At 38.7% G+C, this 19,127-nt stretch overlaps 3 protein-coding genes and 1 pseudogene across 3 annotated transcripts; 2 read left to right on the top strand and 2 right to left on the bottom strand.

Moving 5' to 3' along the window:
- The first annotated feature begins 1,558 nt into the window (after positions 1 to 1,558).
- On the top strand, positions 1,559 to 3,627 carry LBD21 (LOB domain-containing protein 21). The gene has a single exon (XM_059600199.2). It carries the CDS (start codon positions 2,140 to 2,142, stop codon positions 2,674 to 2,676), a length of 537 nt encoding a protein of 178 aa, XP_059456182.1. The 5' UTR covers positions 1,559 to 2,139; the 3' UTR covers positions 2,677 to 3,627.
- An 88-nt stretch (positions 3,628 to 3,715) lies between these two features.
- On the bottom strand, positions 3,716 to 6,185 carry LOC132186301 (sequence-specific DNA binding transcription factor). Its single transcript, XM_059600198.2, has 2 exons — positions 5,154 to 6,185; positions 3,716 to 4,076 (listed from the first exon to the last, which is right to left on the bottom strand). Exons 1-2 carry the CDS (start codon positions 5,956 to 5,958, stop codon positions 4,063 to 4,065), a joined length of 819 nt encoding a protein of 272 aa, XP_059456181.1. The 5' UTR covers positions 5,959 to 6,185; the 3' UTR covers positions 3,716 to 4,062.
- Positions 6,186 to 6,973: 788 nt separating this feature from the next.
- On the bottom strand, positions 6,974 to 9,603 carry LOC132188138 (pentatricopeptide repeat-containing protein At3g56030, mitochondrial pseudogene; annotated as a pseudogene).
- Positions 9,604 to 16,942: 7,339 nt separating this feature from the next.
- Positions 16,943 to 18,665, top strand: LOC132186119 (HXXXD-type acyl-transferase family protein). The gene has a single exon (XM_059599942.2). The coding sequence runs from the start codon at positions 17,063 to 17,065 to the stop codon at positions 18,386 to 18,388; it is 1,326 nt and encodes a 441-aa protein (XP_059455925.1). The 5' UTR covers positions 16,943 to 17,062; the 3' UTR covers positions 18,389 to 18,665.
- The last annotated feature ends 462 nt before the right edge of the window (positions 18,666 to 19,127 follow it).

Below are 19,127 nucleotides of genomic sequence, written 5' to 3'. Positions count from 1 at the left end.
ATTGGCCTGCCATCTCCTCTCTTTCTCTCTCTCTCTTTCTCTCTCCAGAAACATGCACTTATATAGCTTTATCATCAAGTGGGCAAAAAAAATGGTGGAGGTGGGAAGCAACAAACACACACAAGCACACCAAAGTCAAGCTACAGTCGATCCCACCGCATTTTAACCCAAAACAAAATCAACCATGGTGGAACTCCATCGTCTCGAATGGGCCGGCCCATATTCCACACTCTATGAGACATAGCCCCCGCTCTCATTTCAAAAGCGTGTAAATCACTGCACCGTTCATCTCTCATCGGATTCAGAAAGTGTGGTCCAAGCCATGCAAGATCGCGTGAGAAACACATCCAGCCTTCCATTTTCCAGCTAGTGTCTTTTGGGAAAACGACGTGCATTAACCCAAGTGGACTAGCCCCTTATCATGTTTGTCCCATTTTTCCTCTCTACCACCAAATGTTTGAGGTGACAATTTTCTTTCTTCTTTGCCCAGTACGACTCACAAAGGTAAAAGGTTTACCTATGACCAACTTGTCACGTTTTCTTCTAGATTTGGTCGGAATAAATTTATAAATCAACTTGTCTTTTTTTTTTAAAGAGTTTAGACTATATATTTTTCATGTATAGGTTATATTTGTTCTTCCATTATGTGATTTTTTTGTGCATAATATATATATATATATATATATATATGTGTGTGTTTTTTTCACATTTGCCTAGAGAAGCTTACCAATCTATTCAGTATTTTACCAATATGAACGACACGATGAGGTTGGATCTGAATTATCTGATTCAAGTTTTCCACTTCATTCTCTTTTACTATTTCTTTGGCAGCAGCAGTGGCTAAAGTGGAATATTCTTAGGCTTGTAAAGCAGACTTTTTGGAGAAGAAAGATAAGCAATAATATGTTGCTTTGCCACTGAACCCTTGTTATATAACCTTTTCCATAAATCTATATTTCCAAAGATATTTTCATTGATTCAGCTCCTTAAACCCACAAAAATGTTCGCTGGGAAATTTTCAGTTCCATACTAAAATTTAAATATAAATTAAGGAAATAAAAGAAATTATCCCATAGAGATAGAGTTATCTCATTGTTACTCACTCGTAGGGTGAAAAAGCCTCGCGACAAAGCCTGTTAACGAGGGTATTCCCACCTCCACATGACGAAAAGAGGTGGGGTGGAACGGATGTGACTTTTTCACTCCCACAACCATCTCCTTGAAGTGAGGGTCTCCCATGAACTACCCCTACAAGGGTGGGTTGGGCGCTAAGAACCCTACCACTATGTACATGGGTGTGTAGACTTAATAAGCACCCCTTTTTTTCTTTCTTTTTAAGCAATATGAAGATGTGACAAGAATGGAGACACGGCAATATTTTGCAGGTTTTACGTGACTTTTTATACACGTGTCAAGAATTCCATTAGCTTTTAGATGGAATGACCATTTTGATAATGGTGAAAAGCACGAGAACCAAATTGGTCACCATAAGGAGTGTCGTTATAAAGTGGTAATCCATTGGGATCAAATTTGTGTGTAAGTATATATGGTGCACCAAACTAATGAAAAAATATATATATAATTAGACTTGAAAAGATATAGTGCAACTTTTTAGCAATGGGCAAAGATATTTAAACACGAGACTCACTTTGATGTTTCAAATAGTTCACGGGGGTGGACAGGGGAAAGGTCTGTTTTGGAAAAGCACAACCCAGCATAAGCCTATAGCTTTATCTTTGGCTCCACTATCAAGGGCAGATTCCTAGCTTGCACTTCCCGTTGCCTTCGTGCGGATAAGTCCAACTTTCCTGAGGATCAGTGGCTTACTTTTCTTGTGAAATTTCTTTTTCTTCAATCCAATGACGCATCCCCTCATCCTTGTTGATGAACTATCATGTCTCACACAACCTTCCCAATACATTTTATGTTGTCCCACGTTCAATTATTTGAGAGCTTTCCACTTCCAATACAAAACGGTGGTAGACCAATAGAAAATGGCCCATGCAGCTCTTGAACCTGCGACCTTCATTCTATTAGCACAAATACTAAGAACCCACTGAGAAAAATAGGCACTCTGTGGGTTACGACAAGAGGTGTTGAAGGTTTGAACACTTAACAAAAAGTGGATGTATTGAAACCATGAAGAGCCATGAGCCCCGTTCAACTTCTTCTTGTGCAGCCTGCAAGTTGCTGAAAAGAAGATGCACTCCCAATTGTATATTTGCACCGTATTTTTCCTCCGACGAGCCGACCAAATTCGCCAAAGTCCACAAGGTGTTTGGAGCAAGCAATGTAAGCAAAATCCTGGCCGAAGTGCCAGAGGAGCAACGTGAAGACACGGTGAATTCGCTCGCGTTCGAGGCAGAGGCGAGGCTTAGGGACCCTGTTTATGGCTGCATTGGTGCCATAGCTTTGTTGCAGAGAAAGATGGTTGAGCTCCAACATGACCTGACCATTGCTAGAGCTCGTCTTGCCCTCTACGCTGCTACTACATCATCATCATCATCTTCTTCTTCTTCTTCTTCTATTATATTGGATGATCACGTTAGCATGGCTCCCTTCCCTAATGTCCCTGCTTGCGATGGAGTACTGACTTACAGTTTCGGCCAGAATTCATCTGATTTGAGCAGATATGGACCGGTGAATGATTTTGGCCACGGCCCATACATAATATGACTATGATCTCTCTTTCTTCATACAGCAGCTACTGCAAAACATTGCCTGGTTTCTTTAATATGAATTGTTATCAGTATTATCTTTACTTTTTCCACTATATTATCAGTGTAATTTTTTTTCCAATTAGGCAATCTGAATCACCATCTGATTCTCTGACCAGAGTGTAATGGAAGGCAGAGCAGATTGTCGCTTGCTATAACAAACATATCCCAATAACAGGCAAGAATATTTTAGCCTTGGACGGTGGCACACCAAAAAGTAAAAGAGTTTGTGAGAGTCAATGCCCACTGTTTCCATGCACATAATGGATTATGATTTCACTAACCCCACAACTTGCCGTCAACAATGCGAATCCAAAGTTTCTCTGTAGTGTTTCGGCTATTAATCAACTTCATTGCCATCAGGTAGGGTGAGAATCCAATCCTCTCATTCAAATTCCAGAGAGAGAGAAAGTAATGCATTAGGGATAAATTGCATAAGAGTAATGCCAGAAACCACACTTTTTTTTCCCACTACTACCCCATCTTGCTGAAAAGTCTTCATGCAACATACTTTCTCTGAAGTCTTCATCCTTGGTGGGACTAAAAAGCTCAAAGCCCTGCAAAAGATTCTCTGAATTAGTTGGTAAAACTTTCAAACAGGAAATTGATACGCAACATAGAGATTGATGCAATAGACCATATCAAGTGTCGACCAGTTGATAGTTTCTTCACCAAATTACAGCGTTGTTACTCTTCATTGAGTAATGTTATCGACATGACATATTTTAAGTGACTTTCAATTTGTTTTGTTTTAAGTAACAAACATGAAAAGACATTTAAAACATTATATGAAATAAATGCGATATACCTGATCATAATAACCGTTGAGACTCATTTTGATTTTGATTTTTGATTTTTTTTTCTTCACTAATATATCTATATGTCTCAAGTGCCTAGAACTCCAAGGAAATCCAAAGGCCCAGTAATTTGTAAACCATTGTCTTATTTTTACTATAATGCGCGGGGTGACCCATAAACATAAAATTAAGACAGACAAGTTGAAGCAACATAACTTTCCTTCATGTGAAAAACACGAATCACAAACTGATTGGTTCGCCAAAAATAACTCTCAGATCTATGAGTAGAACAGGGTCTTAGACTCATAATCATACAGTGATTACAAAACACATCATAAGTACAAGAAATTTGGAGCAAAATAACTAATAATATACACTGAACATTACAACAATGGCAAACCATCTTCAAAAGCTTTGAATTTGAAACTGCGAGCAATATATCATGGCTAACGTGTGCTGTAAACAGGGCAGTCCCAAAGCGGGTTTCAAAAGAGATCACCATGCTGCACTTCCTTTTTGAAAATGAGAAGCATTCCTGCAATCTCAGCTTATTGCTTCTTGCCTGTTCAAGGTATGCAACATTCACAAAAGAACCTCATTAGACTAATTGGAAGGCAATGCCAAGTTTATCAGCATCATGAACTTCAGAAGACAGAGAAGACATGGCCTTAAGGTGCAATTGCAGATTTAAACAAGAAAGAATTAACTATAAGCAATGATAAAGGGAATAAATTAGCAGAAATTAGCAGTTACCACTCCTAAGAACAGCAGCCCCTCCGAACTCATGTATATCCAAATCACCACTTTCCTGACAAACTAAACCAGTTAACTGAAAATTGAAATCTACATAATTTCCTGGCCTAATGAACTAAAATATATCCACCTGCATGTTGAAGAATTAACCAAAAGCTTCTCATTACCGCTGGCACAAAACCATCCAACCATTTTGCGATAATTAAATCTTGCAACTAACTACTTATGCCCTTTTGAGCATAACACCAAACCCACATCAAATCGTCGAGGTTAACGATTCCCCATCACAATAGTGTGAAAAGAGAAAATCCAAACCATTCCTCCTCATGCCACTCCCTTCTCATGCATTTGCTTCAAAATTCCCATCCAACCATTTTAAGATAACTAAATCTTGCAACTAATTCCATACACCTTTTGAGTAACCCAATCAAATTGTCGAGATTGCCGATCTCATACCACTCCCTTCTCATACATTTGCTTCAAAATTCCCATCCAACCATTTTACGATAGTTAAATCATGCAACTAACTACTTATACCTTTTGAGCATTACACCAAACCTAATCAAATCGACGAGGTTAACGCCTCAACATCACAATAGCGTGAAAAGGGAAAATCCAAACCATTCCTCCTCATACCACTCCCTTCTCAATACATTTCCTTCAAAATTCCCACAAACAATATTTGATAACATCCAACACCCAAAAATTTTAAACTTAGAATTTCTAAAAGTTACAATTTTCCCACACTAAACACTGAAAATCCAAGATCGCCCACAAAAGGTAAACAAATCCCAAAAAAGCACATCCATTTGCAGGTCAAGTAACTGTAATGTAACAAACTAACTCCAACAAACAATAAAAGTTGAATCTTTGATATCATTTTCACCTGAACTCGGAGCATACTTGGGGCGCTTCATTTTCTCAATCTCCAAATGAGCGTCCATGAACATATTCATCCTCTGAAACTCAAGGTCCTTAGTAAACTCCATCCTCTGCCTCTCCAGCTCCATCATCTGTTGCTGCTTCGAGCTCTCGATCCTCTCGTAGATCTCTCCAAACTTCAGTATCGCCCTCGCCAATTCCCTACACGCTGCCCCATCCGACAAATCTACGCTCTCCATCCGATGCTTTCTCGACACCCTCCCATCAAACCCTACACCTCCACCATCATCGTCGTCGTCGTTGTCGACATCATCATCATCATCCCCAAGCGAACTGTCCGTGGACCCCGCACCGGAGTAAACTACGAGATTAGAGTTAGGGTTAGGGTTAGGGCTGGGTTTGGGCTTGGAGGAAGGCTTGACGGTGAAAGTAACGGTGGTGGGCTTCTTGGAAACGGCGTTAGTGCCGATGAGCGAGTCGAGGCGGTAGAAGAAAGGCCATTGGGACGGAGGTGATTTGGCCTTCTCGAGCTTGTACTTCTTCTTCAACGTATCGATCCGGTTCTTGCACTGGATGTCCGTCTTGCGGGGCTTAACGCCGTTTTGACGTCCGTTGACGGTGTCGGCAACCTCCTTCCAGTCCTTTTGACGGAGGTTACCACGGTTGAGCTGGACATAACGGTCGCCCCAGGCCTCGATCAGTATCTCCGTGGCGCCCTCGCTCCAACAGTCCTCGCGCCCCCCGCTGCCGCCGCCTCCGACGGAACCGTGGTGGGGCCGGGTGGTCGGTTTCGGGCTCGGGCGGTCCATGTGTGAAATCGGGTTGGGTGAGTATTTGGACTATGAAGGGGATACGCCGGAGGTATTGTGGGTTGGGATTGAGTGGGAGGGAGTGAAAAGCATCGGATTTGGACCCAAAGGGAAATTGGCCGTGCATTGTGACCGGCGGTGACGTCAGCTCCCGTATTGGGTTTGGACGGAGCGAACTTTAGTTTAAGCTAGTCCCGTGCACATGTGCGACCAAAACACACCACGTCTCTTTCTGTGTTTGGTTTCCACATTTGTACATGGATCTCGCCGTTAAAAGCTTCCACGCCTGTTTTTACAAGGATCTCTCCCATCAGTTGAATCGTACTTGATCAAATTAACATTTCAAAGTATTTATCCTATTCCTAATTCCTCCATAAAATTTATTCAGGCAAAGGATGAGAGGGGCAAATAATGAGAGAGAATATGAGATTATTAATTATAGATGACTTATTTAATTAATTAAATTGATCTGACTCTTCAACTTTAATTTATTTATTTTGTATTTAGTTTATATTGAATTTATAAGTCAAGAGAAAAAAAATTATAAATGTCGGTCATGTATTGAGTTCAGATCGTATTGAATCATTAAGATATGAAAATAATACTATAGGTCAATTCCAACATATCCATATAATCAATCAAGTTAATTTCACTGCTCTAAAAGCAATGTAAAAAATTGTCATCCATATATCCTGAAGTGTACATGCATATTTTTAAACCATTCAAGATACAGGGATCACTTCCTCAAACACCTCGAGAGCAGTAGAAAAAATTCCCGAGAATCCAAATCCATAAGAGAAATAACACATTTCTAATATTCTTCTCGCTTTAAGATTTCTCTATTTGCTCACCCAGAAAGTTCCCTTCTTTAGAATGACAAGCCCGAAGAGTGATTAATTTGCGTTGTGTAAAAGCTTAACATTTTCAAAATCAGAAGAAAATCGGGTGGCAAAGATTTGAGACGGGTATGATTGAGGAATGCTTTGAACAAAGTAAAAATATTATAACCAAATCGCTATGGATCTTCTAAAATTAGTTCTTTTTTTTTTTCTGCAATATTCAGGCTGTAAAAGTCCTTTAATTTTATCTCCAATCGCCAATCCTCTTTCTTTCTTTCATCTCCTCCAAGACCAACTCTGCCTCGCCAAACCTCTTCAACCGGATGAGCTTGCTAGCCAAACACCCGAAGTTGTTAGTATCCAGCCACTTGTCTCTTCCAGCAAAAATCCTCACAAACTCAATGGCCTACGCATAATAGCCCGACCTCAACAGCGCTTTTACAACATACATGTGTGCGGACAATAGCATTGGGACCCCATCATCAACCATACTCCTCCACACCACCAGTGCAGCCTCCACCTTCCCCGCACTACATGCGCCCAGCACCAGCACGTCGTATGTACGCGTGTCTGCTTTCACCCCCTCCTCTACCATCATGGTCAACACCTTGGTTGCGGAAGCCAAATCTCCGATGAAACAGTACGTACGCCGACAAAAAGTAATTGTAAGCCGTCAGGTATGATACTGCCTCATCAGCTTCATCACGCCCTGCGCATGATTCATTTCCTTCTTCCTCGTGAGCGCGTTCAGTATGGGGTGAAAGCTACATGCATTCATACCGATCTCCCTGCGCTCCATCTCGTGCACCACGCGCACGGACTCGTCGATTTGACCTAACTTGCTCAGACGCGATACCAATGAATTGTATGCGCTCTTTCGTGGTAACCCTTTGTCGAGGCGAGCTAGGGTTTGGGAAAGGTCGTCGAGTACGGACAAGGAGGCCTCCGTGTTGGTGATGAAGTTGAATGTCTTGTAGGTGTTGAAGCAACCGCCCCTCACGCTCTTGTTGAGGAGGTGGCAGACAGTTTCGCACCGGCCTGCGGTGTGGACCGGGTCGTCATAGTAGGCGGAGGTGGGCACAACAGGGAATGGGTTAGGGTTGTGAAGCAACGGGTGATGACGGTAGGGATAGAAAGGGAATTATGGGGTTTATGTGGAAGCTTTCGGAGAAGCGACACTTCTTAGGGTTTTACAACCGATGTGGGGACTGAGAACGAAGGGGTTTTCAGCTAAAACTGAAAAAGCTCGAACGATTAACGAGAAATGGGATATATTTGATCAAGCCCATTGACTGGAAATAGAAAAATAACTATGGGCCCAGGTATCAGCCCAACCTTTTCAGTTGTTAAAGATCCATTCAACTTTGTTAACCAAATCATAGTTAACAGCCCACAGTGGTACAATTGGGTCCAAAATTTCTTTAACAGCCCATCAATGAGAGCTGGCTGTGAAATGGAAGTAGGTAGAGTACAACGAGTATTACAGAGTGCATAGTCTCTGTATTAAGAATATTTAGGTTCGTCTGTTTCTGCCTAAAATAATTTTTAGGAAAGGTTTTTCTTAGTTTTGAGTGTGGTGTACGGTAAAATAGTGGTTAACTTGTAAATGTGTTCGTTGCCCAAGAAAAATAATAGTTACAAAGCTCAAAATGGTTTAGGTAAGTTATTTTTCATCTCTCTCCTACACCTTTGAGTAAGCAATTGAAAGAGGACATTTTTAGAACTTACTTGTTCAAGCAAATCTTGGACTGCTGGATTTTTAACCGTTCTCCTACACCTTTGAGCAAGCATTGAAAGAGCCAAAGATGGCTCTTTTTAGAGCCTAGGAGCCCAAGCAAGTCTCAGAGTTGTGAGAACACCTGTCCAAACAAGTGGGCCTCTAAAAGCTTACTCACAATTTGCATGTCCAAATTACAAGAAATATAGACAAACAATTGCACTAGATCTCAATCACACCCTTAAAATGTCTTTTATTCTCGCACTATATCGTTAACCACATAATTATCTTATAGTTGATTTCACTTTTTCCTCCCAAAATTAGAGAATTATATGGTGCACAGTAAATGGTTCGAAGAGATACTTAATTTCATTATATATATATATGGTTCTTGATTTGCTGTTTTCTTGTGTTGTACAAGTGTTGTCTTTTTAGAGGAATTTGATATATAGTTTCATGCAGACGACTGATAGGTAGAAATTAAAACCATAAAAAGCTCATCAAGACAAGTGCATAGCACTTGAAACTTCTTTTGCAAAAAAAAAATTATTTCTTGCCTTACCATTAAGACTTTTTGACTCCCTCCGTCCCTGCCGAGGATGAAAGCTAGCCAAATTGGTGTAGGAGTTCGTTCATGGCAAAGACTAAGAGCCGCCATTAATGACCAAATGAGTTTGTTGGGGGCCCATGGATGGAGATGACTGGAGCCACCAACTAAAAAACGTCAAAATAGTATTCATATTACTGATAAGGAGTTTGGATATTCCACTATGAAAAGCCTGCAAAAGTAGTTTTTTTTTTTAAGTTTAAAAGATTAGTTTCTTTCTTTCATCATAAAGATGGTGCTTTTGAAACTCATTCAAAGTTGTAAAAAAGATGTGACGGGATGAGGACTCTATGACCAAAATATTTGGCCACTCAGCCCCACCGCTTCATACTGTATATGACGTGTGTGATGCATGCCAGAAAGGAAAGTTTGTAGCCTATTACAATTTTTACTTTATTTTTTTTTTATTTTTTATTTTTATATAGTAAATTATAATATAAATTAACTCAAAAAGGACCCAACATACTCCCATCAGCACCCATTGTTTTCTTTCTTTCTCTAATTTTTCATTAAATAAATAAAATATCTACAGACTCGAAGTGGATTGGAGCTCATGAAGCAAGATTGAGCATGTGAGAAGAAGTGAGGACATAATTTGTTTCCATCTACCAAGAGTACAATATTGTGCCCATTGGATTGACTCTATCACAGGGAACAAAATAATCGGGGGGCCATTAACACGTGTTTGATGAAATTAGTGTACATAAAACCCCATTTTTCACTGTCCCATTTGGTCTCGAGTCCACCCTATGAAAGCCTCTTTTATGTCTTATGTTAGCTACAGATTTTTGGGATCGCTAGAGTGGTGATGGGTTATCTATAAAATAATAAAAAATAAAAAAAAATTAAAATTAACAAAAAAAAAAAAAAAAAAAAAAGCTACCGGGATGACATAAGTGAGGGGCCGACGGGGGACCTCCAATAGGTTTAGGAGGAATTGTCTATATTGTCGTATATGAGGTGTACCCCTTTTAATGTTCAAGTTTCTAATCCAACACAGTACTATCAGTGTTTAGGAGGAATTATCTATATTGTCGTATATGGGGTGTACCCCTTTTAATGTTAAAGTTTCTAATCCAACTCAGTACTATCAGTGCCAACGGTGCGTAATTTAACTTGTAGAGCGTGACTTACCATATTGATAGTATTAATGGCCATTTGGGGGTTGATGAAGGCGCACAATTTTCAGGTGAAAAAAAAAAAAAAAAAAAAAAAAAATTTGAAAGTCATTTTCATTATGCTTCCTTGTGAAGGTAATTATGTGATTTGTTGGCCAAATTACTTGTTTTGAGTGGGTTTAAGAGCATTTTTAGCAACCTCACCAAAATAGTCGGGCTATGACCGATCTGCCAACCTAGCCGGGTATTGGAAATGTAGTCTTTATTCCTTGTTTTAAAAGGCTGACCCCATTTAAATGTCCCATTTGATCTCAAATCCAAGCTATGAAAGCCTCTTTTTTCGTCTTATTTTATAGAGATATTGGAGTAGTGTAGGGTGCCCTTACCCGCAAGTTAATCAGAAGTAATATTCGGTATCACAAATTGCATAAATTTTCATGATAAGATACTCAAAATCTTTGTCCTTGTTTATACACATATATCTAGTCTGAGATTTTGCTTTTGTGAAAAGACGTGATGGGTTTAATCACAACCAGTCTCAACCCAACCCCAGTAACCTGAGCAAAAGGTGACACATAAAGGAAGGAATAAGAAAGGAAGCGTAAGCTTGCATGCAGGTCCATACATATCCATCTAAGACAAAAGGCAAGATTTTGATATGCTCTCTCTTCTTATCTCATCCCGTGTTTAACCCTTTTACACCCTTCTTCAAAGATATGCTTCATCTTTCTTTTCTTTTTCTTTCTTTCTTTTTTTTATTCAATGTGATCAAGAGACAGCGCCGCCCTAAGAACAGTTGAAAATATGTCTCTTCAATCGCTTCATCTTTAGCTGTTTTGAAACCTACTTTGACCTTTAATCGCCAACACCTAGACACCAATTAATATATCATTTAGGCATAATTATTCTTTGGGGATGATAATCTTCATAAATATGTCGAAATTCGAACAGTTTAAGAGAGGCTGTGAGACTTACTGTGTTTTGGATCGTTTAAGAAACTTGTGATAGGTGGACCTAACGACTCTTAAAAATATTTAAATTTTTGTGAAATTCAAACAATTTTATTAGGGGGTTTCAATCCAATTCAATCCATTCTTGTATAGTTTTTATTTTTTTTTATATATTTTTACCTCAAGGAATGTAACTCTCTCTCTCTCTCTATCTTCCACCCTCTCCTCCGTGTGTGCACAGGACATTTTTCACGGAAGAAGCCTCTAGAGTGCACAGGCCACACAGTAATATTTCTCAAGAAGAATTTTAATAGGGCGGTGGGTAGGTCAGAATTTGGATCCAATTCCTCGGATTTGATGAGAGAGAGTTGAGTGTCATAGTCGTTTTTTTTTTTGTAATTATAGTCGTTGTCTTGCCATAGATGCCTTAGATATTCATTCGTTATCCCAAAAACTATGTATTGTTTCTTTGGCAAATTGTGTCATTAAGTGGTTGGTGGACAATTTTTCACACAATTTATGGATTTTGTATGAATTGATATAAAATTAATGAATTAAAGTTTAGTGTTTTTACCCGTTTAATTAAATTGATGACCAGTCAATAATTGAGTTATATGTTCTTATAATTATGTCTCGACTTGAACCCAATACGCAAAATAAGAATTGATAATTTTTAATACAATTAGCGAACTTGATGAAAATTCAACATGAAATTAAGTAATTAAAGTTGAGGGGCCTGATTCATTTAATTAAACTGATCCGGTTATAGTTAACTTATATAATCTTATCAACACAATTCAAATTCGACACGATAACATAAATAACTTTTACTAATTTCCATCTCATATATTGTATGAGTAGACCATGTATTCACTAAACATCGACATTTGAAAAGAAATAATGGTTGAAATATATATGATACCCAAAATTTTGAAGAGCTTGAACTAGGTGGTTGGATAACTTCAAATTTAAATGGACATGTAGATTTGATATATATTCTGTAATATTACCTACGTACCTAAATTATTTGATTTAGATTATAATACATCAAAAGATAACCTTTGACAAGTAAGATGTAAATGCTTCTCACTGAGTTTGTAAGCTAGCTAGAGTTTTTAAATTAACTAGATCCACGCACATACAGAAAGAAATACTGGATAAAAATTGGGTGTTGTTTATTTGGTTTGAAGCCCTTCCAACCATCTCTAAGGTCCGATTGGTATAAAGGTGACAAAGGGATCGGAAAAGAAGGCTTAAATTCAAGCATATTCCGCAGGCAGTCACATCAGTAGTACTACAAAATGGTTCCAATCATACGATCTTCACAAACCCATCCATTTGGGATGTAGTCCATATCTGCAGGAGGAATAAAGGGAAGCTTTGGGGCCGGACAGTGCCCTCTTTAAGGTTAGTATTCGAGGACTGCCCTCTACACATAGGGTATAGAGCCCTACGCCAATACATATAAAAACTAGGATATATCATATAAGTATATATATGCTGCTCTGTTTTCTCCTGCCACAAATCTTCACAACAATACGTCCGTCAAAAACCGACAAAGCAACAGTCTTTTATATATGTATATATATGTAAAAGCCTAGCTACCTAGATTCATTTAGGAGCATCCACCTACGGGTCTAAGGCTGCTTGCTTTAAATTAACTTTTCTCCAAGAATTGCAACACAAAAACTTAATTAATAGTCTGACTTACAAGGCAATGCATGTATTTGATTAAAAAGGTAGATCCACGGTTGGGGAAGAAGAAGACAAGTTTGTTTTAATTTTTTTTTTCTTAAAAAAAAAAAAAAAAAAAACCCTTTATGTAGCACCATATACGTCACCTCAACCAAACAAAAGAATTATAGTATAGTTAGATTTGCTTTATTTATAAATATTTATCAAACTGTATGCATATTCTTATCAAATAATGAGTATTGCTATTTTTCTCATTTATTAATGTGTGATAAGTAATTAATACTTTTGTTTCTACTAAGCTACTTAAAACATCAGTATGTGTGAAGTGGATATGAAGAGTCTTATTACTTTAAGAATAAAAAATGTTACCGTTCTTCTTAGTGTTCTTTTCATCTTACATGAATATTGTTTTATAAAAAATAGAAAAAGAAAGAAAAGGACGAAATGATATTCTTGGAGACTAATTCTTGAAAGCCAATGGTGAGTTAGAGTACCGAATCTCCAAAAGCGTAAACCAAGGGGCAAAGTTTGTGGTGGGAAAGCTTTAATGCGACAATGGTCACCGTTAATTTGATACAGTTGGGTCCCCCCGACAGACACCGGCGTGCGACGTCAGCACCACTTGGTAGTTGATTCCCCTCCTCAAATATTAAGTATACCATGCAATCCAAAGTCCAAACCTTGATACTTATTCAGGAATATATAATTGGACTTTTTTGATAGTATCCCCTCTATGTGTTAATGTTGTCTTGTATTAAGACTTCTATATATATATATATATATATATGTTTGTTCTTGTTTCAATTTTTATTTTTTCTCGAAACAGCAAATAAAAAGAAAAAATTTGCATGGTCAAATTAAATAACAGGCCACCTGTAAAACAAGAAAGAACCATCGAAGTGGTGCCAACCAAAGGCCGGCATGAGCCTACGATGCCTAAGTCATACACTAAAGCATTTATAGAGTTTTTAGGAAGAAATTAAATAACTCTTATCTTCACTGGAGATGGTCTCCTCTTTTATTGGGGTAATTTCACTTTACACCCGTGAATTACCGTGCGATTTGACAAGTCGTCCTAAACTTTAAAACCTCTTAATTTGAATTCCTTAACTTTTAATTGCAATCAATTTGAACCTCTCTGTCAAATTTTAAATGTTGAAAGTGAAACAATGACTTTTATACCCTGACTTTTTTATAAAATTCTAAATTAAAAAAATAATAATAAATAAATAAAAACAAAAATTATGGATATTTTGGTCTTTTTAGGTATTTCCGTTAGAAGTTAATGGTTAAATCTGATAGAGGTGTTCAGATTGACTGCAATTGAACATGGGTTCAAATTGAGAGATTTTGAAATTTGGGGAGTCTTATCAAATCGCATGGTAATTTAGGAGTTTAAGTAAAGTTACCCCTCTTTTATTTTAGACTCCTTGCTTAATTGCCACCTAGTAGGCTTGTGATTGTAGAGGCTCCAAGGTTTTTTAGCCTTTCTAAAGCATAGGTGTTTAGATGTTAATTGGGCGCCTCAAAGTCTTGGACATTATGCATACTTATGGTACCACTAACACTCAAATACAAAATACTCTTAAAAACTCAAAAACAGTTTTTAATTTTATGTCACGTCAAAACATTTTTTAAAAAAAAAATAAAAAAAAATTACACTTTAGCCCCCAAAGTTTGGGGCGATTTTCAATTCGACCACCAATGTTTCAATTTTTGCAATGCGCCCCCCAAACTTGCAAATTTTTTTCAATTCGACCAATGTCATCCCAAAATTCTCATATTGCCCATAATTTTTTTTTTTTATTTTTAAAAAAAAAAAAAATTGTGGGGTACAAAAATGGCCAGATGGCCAAAGGGGTGGCTACGGCCACCACGAGTATTTTTTTTTTTTAATTTTTTTTTTTATAAAAAATAAAAAATAATAAATTATGGGCAATATGAGAATTTTGGGATGACATTGGTCGAATTGAAAAAAAAAAATTGCAAGTTTGGGAGGGTGCATTGTAAAAATTGAAACATTGGAGGTCAAATTGAAAATCGCCTTAAACTTTGGGATGGTAAAATGTACTTTTCCCAAAAAAACAAAAAAAATACCCCTAGAACATATTAACAATCATACCTATGATTTGTGAGAGATGAAATAAATACAAAAACCCAAATTAGTAATAGATCTACTTTATTAAAACTATAACACTTTCATTGGATCTTTACCAATTATGGGGGCTTTATCTATGGAATGTGGGGTGATCATTCCATAACAGTAGTAGACACCTTAAGACTATAATCGAGGGGTGATAAGTTGTGTTTGGGTTATGCCACGACATGGATATAAGATTATATAGGTCAATCCAAACTCGACACAATTAATAAAATGGTTCAAACCCATTTAATTTTGTTTTGGGTTCGTATCTGGTTCACTGATTGTGTCAAAAATTGTTAATCATAAATATCGCGTGTTGAATTCGGATTATGTTAAGACGTATAAAGACTACATAAGTTAATCTTATTCTGACCATTGAATTATATGGTTTAGATCCCTGCTAATTTCATATTGAATTCATATAAGATAATAACCCCATAGAAGTTATCTATTTGAAGAGCAGGGAAATAACCCTTCACAAGAATTTGTTCATTTATAAAACAGGTGTATCAAAGCTTATAATTAGGCGGTAAGAGGCATTGATTACTCACATAATTATCAGGACCTAATTATCCTCCTTAGATTTCCATTCTCTCGAGAATTATCTATCCATTATCATTCTCAAAGGGACCTTCATAATTATGATCAGGACATCACATGCTAGCTTATAGCATTGGTTATGAAACTAATTAATTTTCATTAGGCCTTTAATATTCCCATGAACGGAGTGGCAATTATACTCCTTTAGTCAATCGTGGAGACGTGTAGAGAACTTTAAGGAAGAAGTTGGGCCATAAGATTATCCAAATCTCGTGGCCGTTGAAACCAACAATAATTCTAATGATTATTACAATAAACTATTTGGTCTATGAACCAGTTTTCTTATGACCTGTTCTTTTCTTATTTAATTACTTTCAATTATGAAAATTTTAAATAAACTATTAATTTGTTAATTAAACTAGCTAGCTAGGCAGATGTTCAGGGTCCATCCGAGAGACCTGTTGACATCTTGGCTCATTTGCACATGGTATCATCTGAGCATTTTCCTAAAAGACTATTCCAAATCAATAATTTTCGCGTTTGGGTCCATCAAATGTCCCAAAGAAAATCAACGAAAAATGATTTCCCAAATTGCTTCCAAGTCTCTAGACCCCACCCCAAAAGGCTCTCATCATCTTGATGCACCCCACCTGCTTTCATATATCCATTGAGATTATTGCATCCGATGATAAATGAACGGTACAAATAAAAAAATGTGTTGTACAATGGTTCGTACGTAGATGGTTAAATGGTTTTGGGTGCTTCGGCCACCTAACAATTATTCTTTTTAATTGGTTTTTTGCTTTATTGTCACGATACCCAAAAAAATGTCCAAAAAGAAAATCAACGAAATTGAAACCCCACCCGAAAAGGTTCTCATCATCTTGATGCACACAACCAGGTTTCATATATAATAAAACTTATACAGTACGTGCTTTTTGTAAAAGATACCGCAGACAATGGACTAGCTAGACAGGTATCAGCGTGCACGTCCATCAAGTCCTTGCTTAAAAAGAAAAAAGAAAAAAGAAAGAACAAGAAAAATCACACATGATCAATAAACACCACGCAAATTGATATCAGAGAGGGGCACACACCTGTTGAAAAGAAAACGAAATAAAAGTTTTAGAGAGAGAAAGTGATGTCTATCACTCCGCCGAACAGACAGAAAGCTATGCCAAGCTGTTAATATCTTGTTTTGATATTCATTTTTTCCATAAAGCAATGCCCGGAGAATCTTGGCACAAATCTTTCACAGTTAGAAAGAGAAAAGATACACATGGGGTCGTTTACAATAATAGTTGTTGATTGTGTGTGCCTCCTCTAATTTTTTTTTTCCTTTGTCCTTGGTTGGGAAAAAATAATGTGTGCCTTAATTATAAGGGTCCCCAAATGGGCCAAATCCCTCTCCATACACATATACCCGCCCACCACACAACTCCAAAAAAAACACCGAGACTTTCACTTTCATCCTCAAACACAAACCAGAAAAAAAATGGCAACCTCTGTGCGTGTCAAAGAGGCTGTTATGGTCTCTCCCTGTGAGCCAACTCCAGCGCGTGTTCTCACTCTCTCAGCTATCGACTCCCAGCTCTTCCTTCGCTTCACCATCGAGTATCTCTTCGTCTACAGGGCTCGCCCTGGTTTGGACCATGGTGCCACCACGGCTTGTGTGAAGGCCGCGCTCGCCAAAGCCTTGGTGCCATACTACCCTTTTGCTGGAAGAGTCAGGGCTAAGCCTGATGGTTCGAGCCTCGAAGTGGTGTGTCGAGCCCAGGGTGCGCTGTTCATTGAAGCCGCTTCTGATAGATTCTCAATTACCGACTTCGAGAGGGCTCCAAAATATGTGACCCAGTGGAGGAAGCTACTTTCCCTCCACGTGGCGGACGTTCTCAAAGGGGCCCCACCTCTTGTGGTGCAGCTGACGTGGCTGAAGGACGGAGCAGCGGCGGTGGGTGTTGGAATCAACCACTGTCTCTGTGATGGAATTGGTAGCGCCGAGTTTCTCAACTCGTTCGCTGAGTTGGCCTCTGGGAGACGCGGAGTACTACTCCCCGAGCCGAGACCAGTCTGGGAACGTCAACTTCTCGACCCATTACCCGTAAGGCTTCCATGCAGTAACTCAGTGACGACTCACCCCGAGTTCAACCGAGTCCCTGACCTCTGCGGCTTCTTGACTCGCTTCTCCAACGAGAGACTCGCCCCTACCTCAATCACCTTCGAACAAAGGCATCTCAACCAGCTCAAGAATCTAGCTACTTCCACGAATCCGCCGAGTAATACTGAGTCATCGTACACGTCATTCGAGGTTCTTTCAGCACACGTGTGGAGGAGCTGGGCAAGAGCACTAAACTTGCCTTCAAACCAAGTTTTGAAGCTCCTTTTCAGCGTCAACTTTCGTGACCGAGTCAAGCCGAGTCTACCCAGTGGGTACTACGGCAACGCGTTTGTACTAGGGTGCGCGCAAACGAGCGTTAAAGATCTCGTTGAAAAGGGGTTAGGATATGCCTCCGCGTTGGTTAGAAGCTCCAAAGAGAGAGTGGACACCGAATACGTAAACAGGGTGGTGGAATCGGTGAGTCATTCATCAGCGAGTCCGGACTCGGTAGGTGCTCTCATTGTGTCGCAATGGTCAAGGCTGGGGTTAGAAAAGGTTGACTTCGGCATGGGAAGTCCGAATCACGTGGGACCCATTTGCTGTGATAGATACTGCTTGCTTTTGCCAGTCTCTGATCAGAGGGACGCGGTGAAGGTGATGGTTGCGGTTCCCACAAGTGCCGTTGACAAGTACAATTATTTGGCAAGGAGTCCATACTCGTGAGGAGCACTGGATTGTAACTTCCCCGTTGACTTCATCGATTCGTTTGACTTTTTTTTTTTCTTTTTTCTTTAATGTAAATTGATTCCCCAAGTCTAGTCCAAGGGAAGCAGTAGTTCGATTCCATTATTTCCATGAGCTTTTTTATCTGCTTTTCGAAGGAACGTGGTTGTCGCCCCCCAAATTTTGCGCCTTTTAGTACGTAACGTGACCCTTCAATATCGTGAATACCTCCCTGGGGCCTAGGCTTAGTTTAGCTTATTATCTATCTTTGTTTATTGTTTTCTTCCAACAACTTGTTTATTTGATTAGGTTTGGCCATGGCTAAGTACAATGTTCAAGAGCATCTTGTCTTTTTTTAATTGATGCCAAAAGCATCGTTGGTGCATTGCCTAGACATCAAGCAGTGGCAAAATGATCAATTCATGTGTTTCATGAGTAGGAAAAGTTGATTACTTGCCAAATGCTCTGTTTGATTAGCAACTAGCCAACTACACAGACATGGTCAAGAATATACATTTGATTTATGGGTTTTTAAAAACCCGATGACATCATTGCAATAAAAAAGTTACATTATGATATACTAAAACATACATAATGCCCCTAGGCACTAAGGTTTAGGCCCCTTTGGCCAAGGAGAAGCCCTATAAAAGCCACCTCAACTAGGCACCAGCACTGTTTCATCAACACATTGTAAAATAAAAGTACAGCTTTTAACATTATGCTTTCACTAAGCCTTTTT

Source organism: Corylus avellana, chromosome 6 (genome assembly GCF_965113065.1).
Source record: "Corylus avellana chromosome 6, dhCorAvel1.hap1.2, whole genome shotgun sequence".
Classification (NCBI taxonomy): Eukaryota; Viridiplantae; Streptophyta; class Magnoliopsida; order Fagales; family Betulaceae; genus Corylus; species Corylus avellana.
This window is presented reverse-complemented; position numbering and strand designations above follow the sequence as displayed.

What these genes read in the sequence shown, in the direction of transcription:
- LBD21 (XM_059600199.2), top strand. Translation starts at nt 2,140, where the DNA reads ATGAAGAGCCATGAGCCCCGTTCAACTTCTTCTTGTGCAGCCTGCAAG.
- LOC132186301 (XM_059600198.2), bottom strand. Translation starts at nt 5,958, where the DNA reads ATGGACCGCCCGAGCCCGAAACCGACCACCCGGCCCCACCACGGTTCC.
- LOC132186119 (XM_059599942.2), top strand. Translation starts at nt 17,063, where the DNA reads ATGGCAACCTCTGTGCGTGTCAAAGAGGCTGTTATGGTCTCTCCCTGT.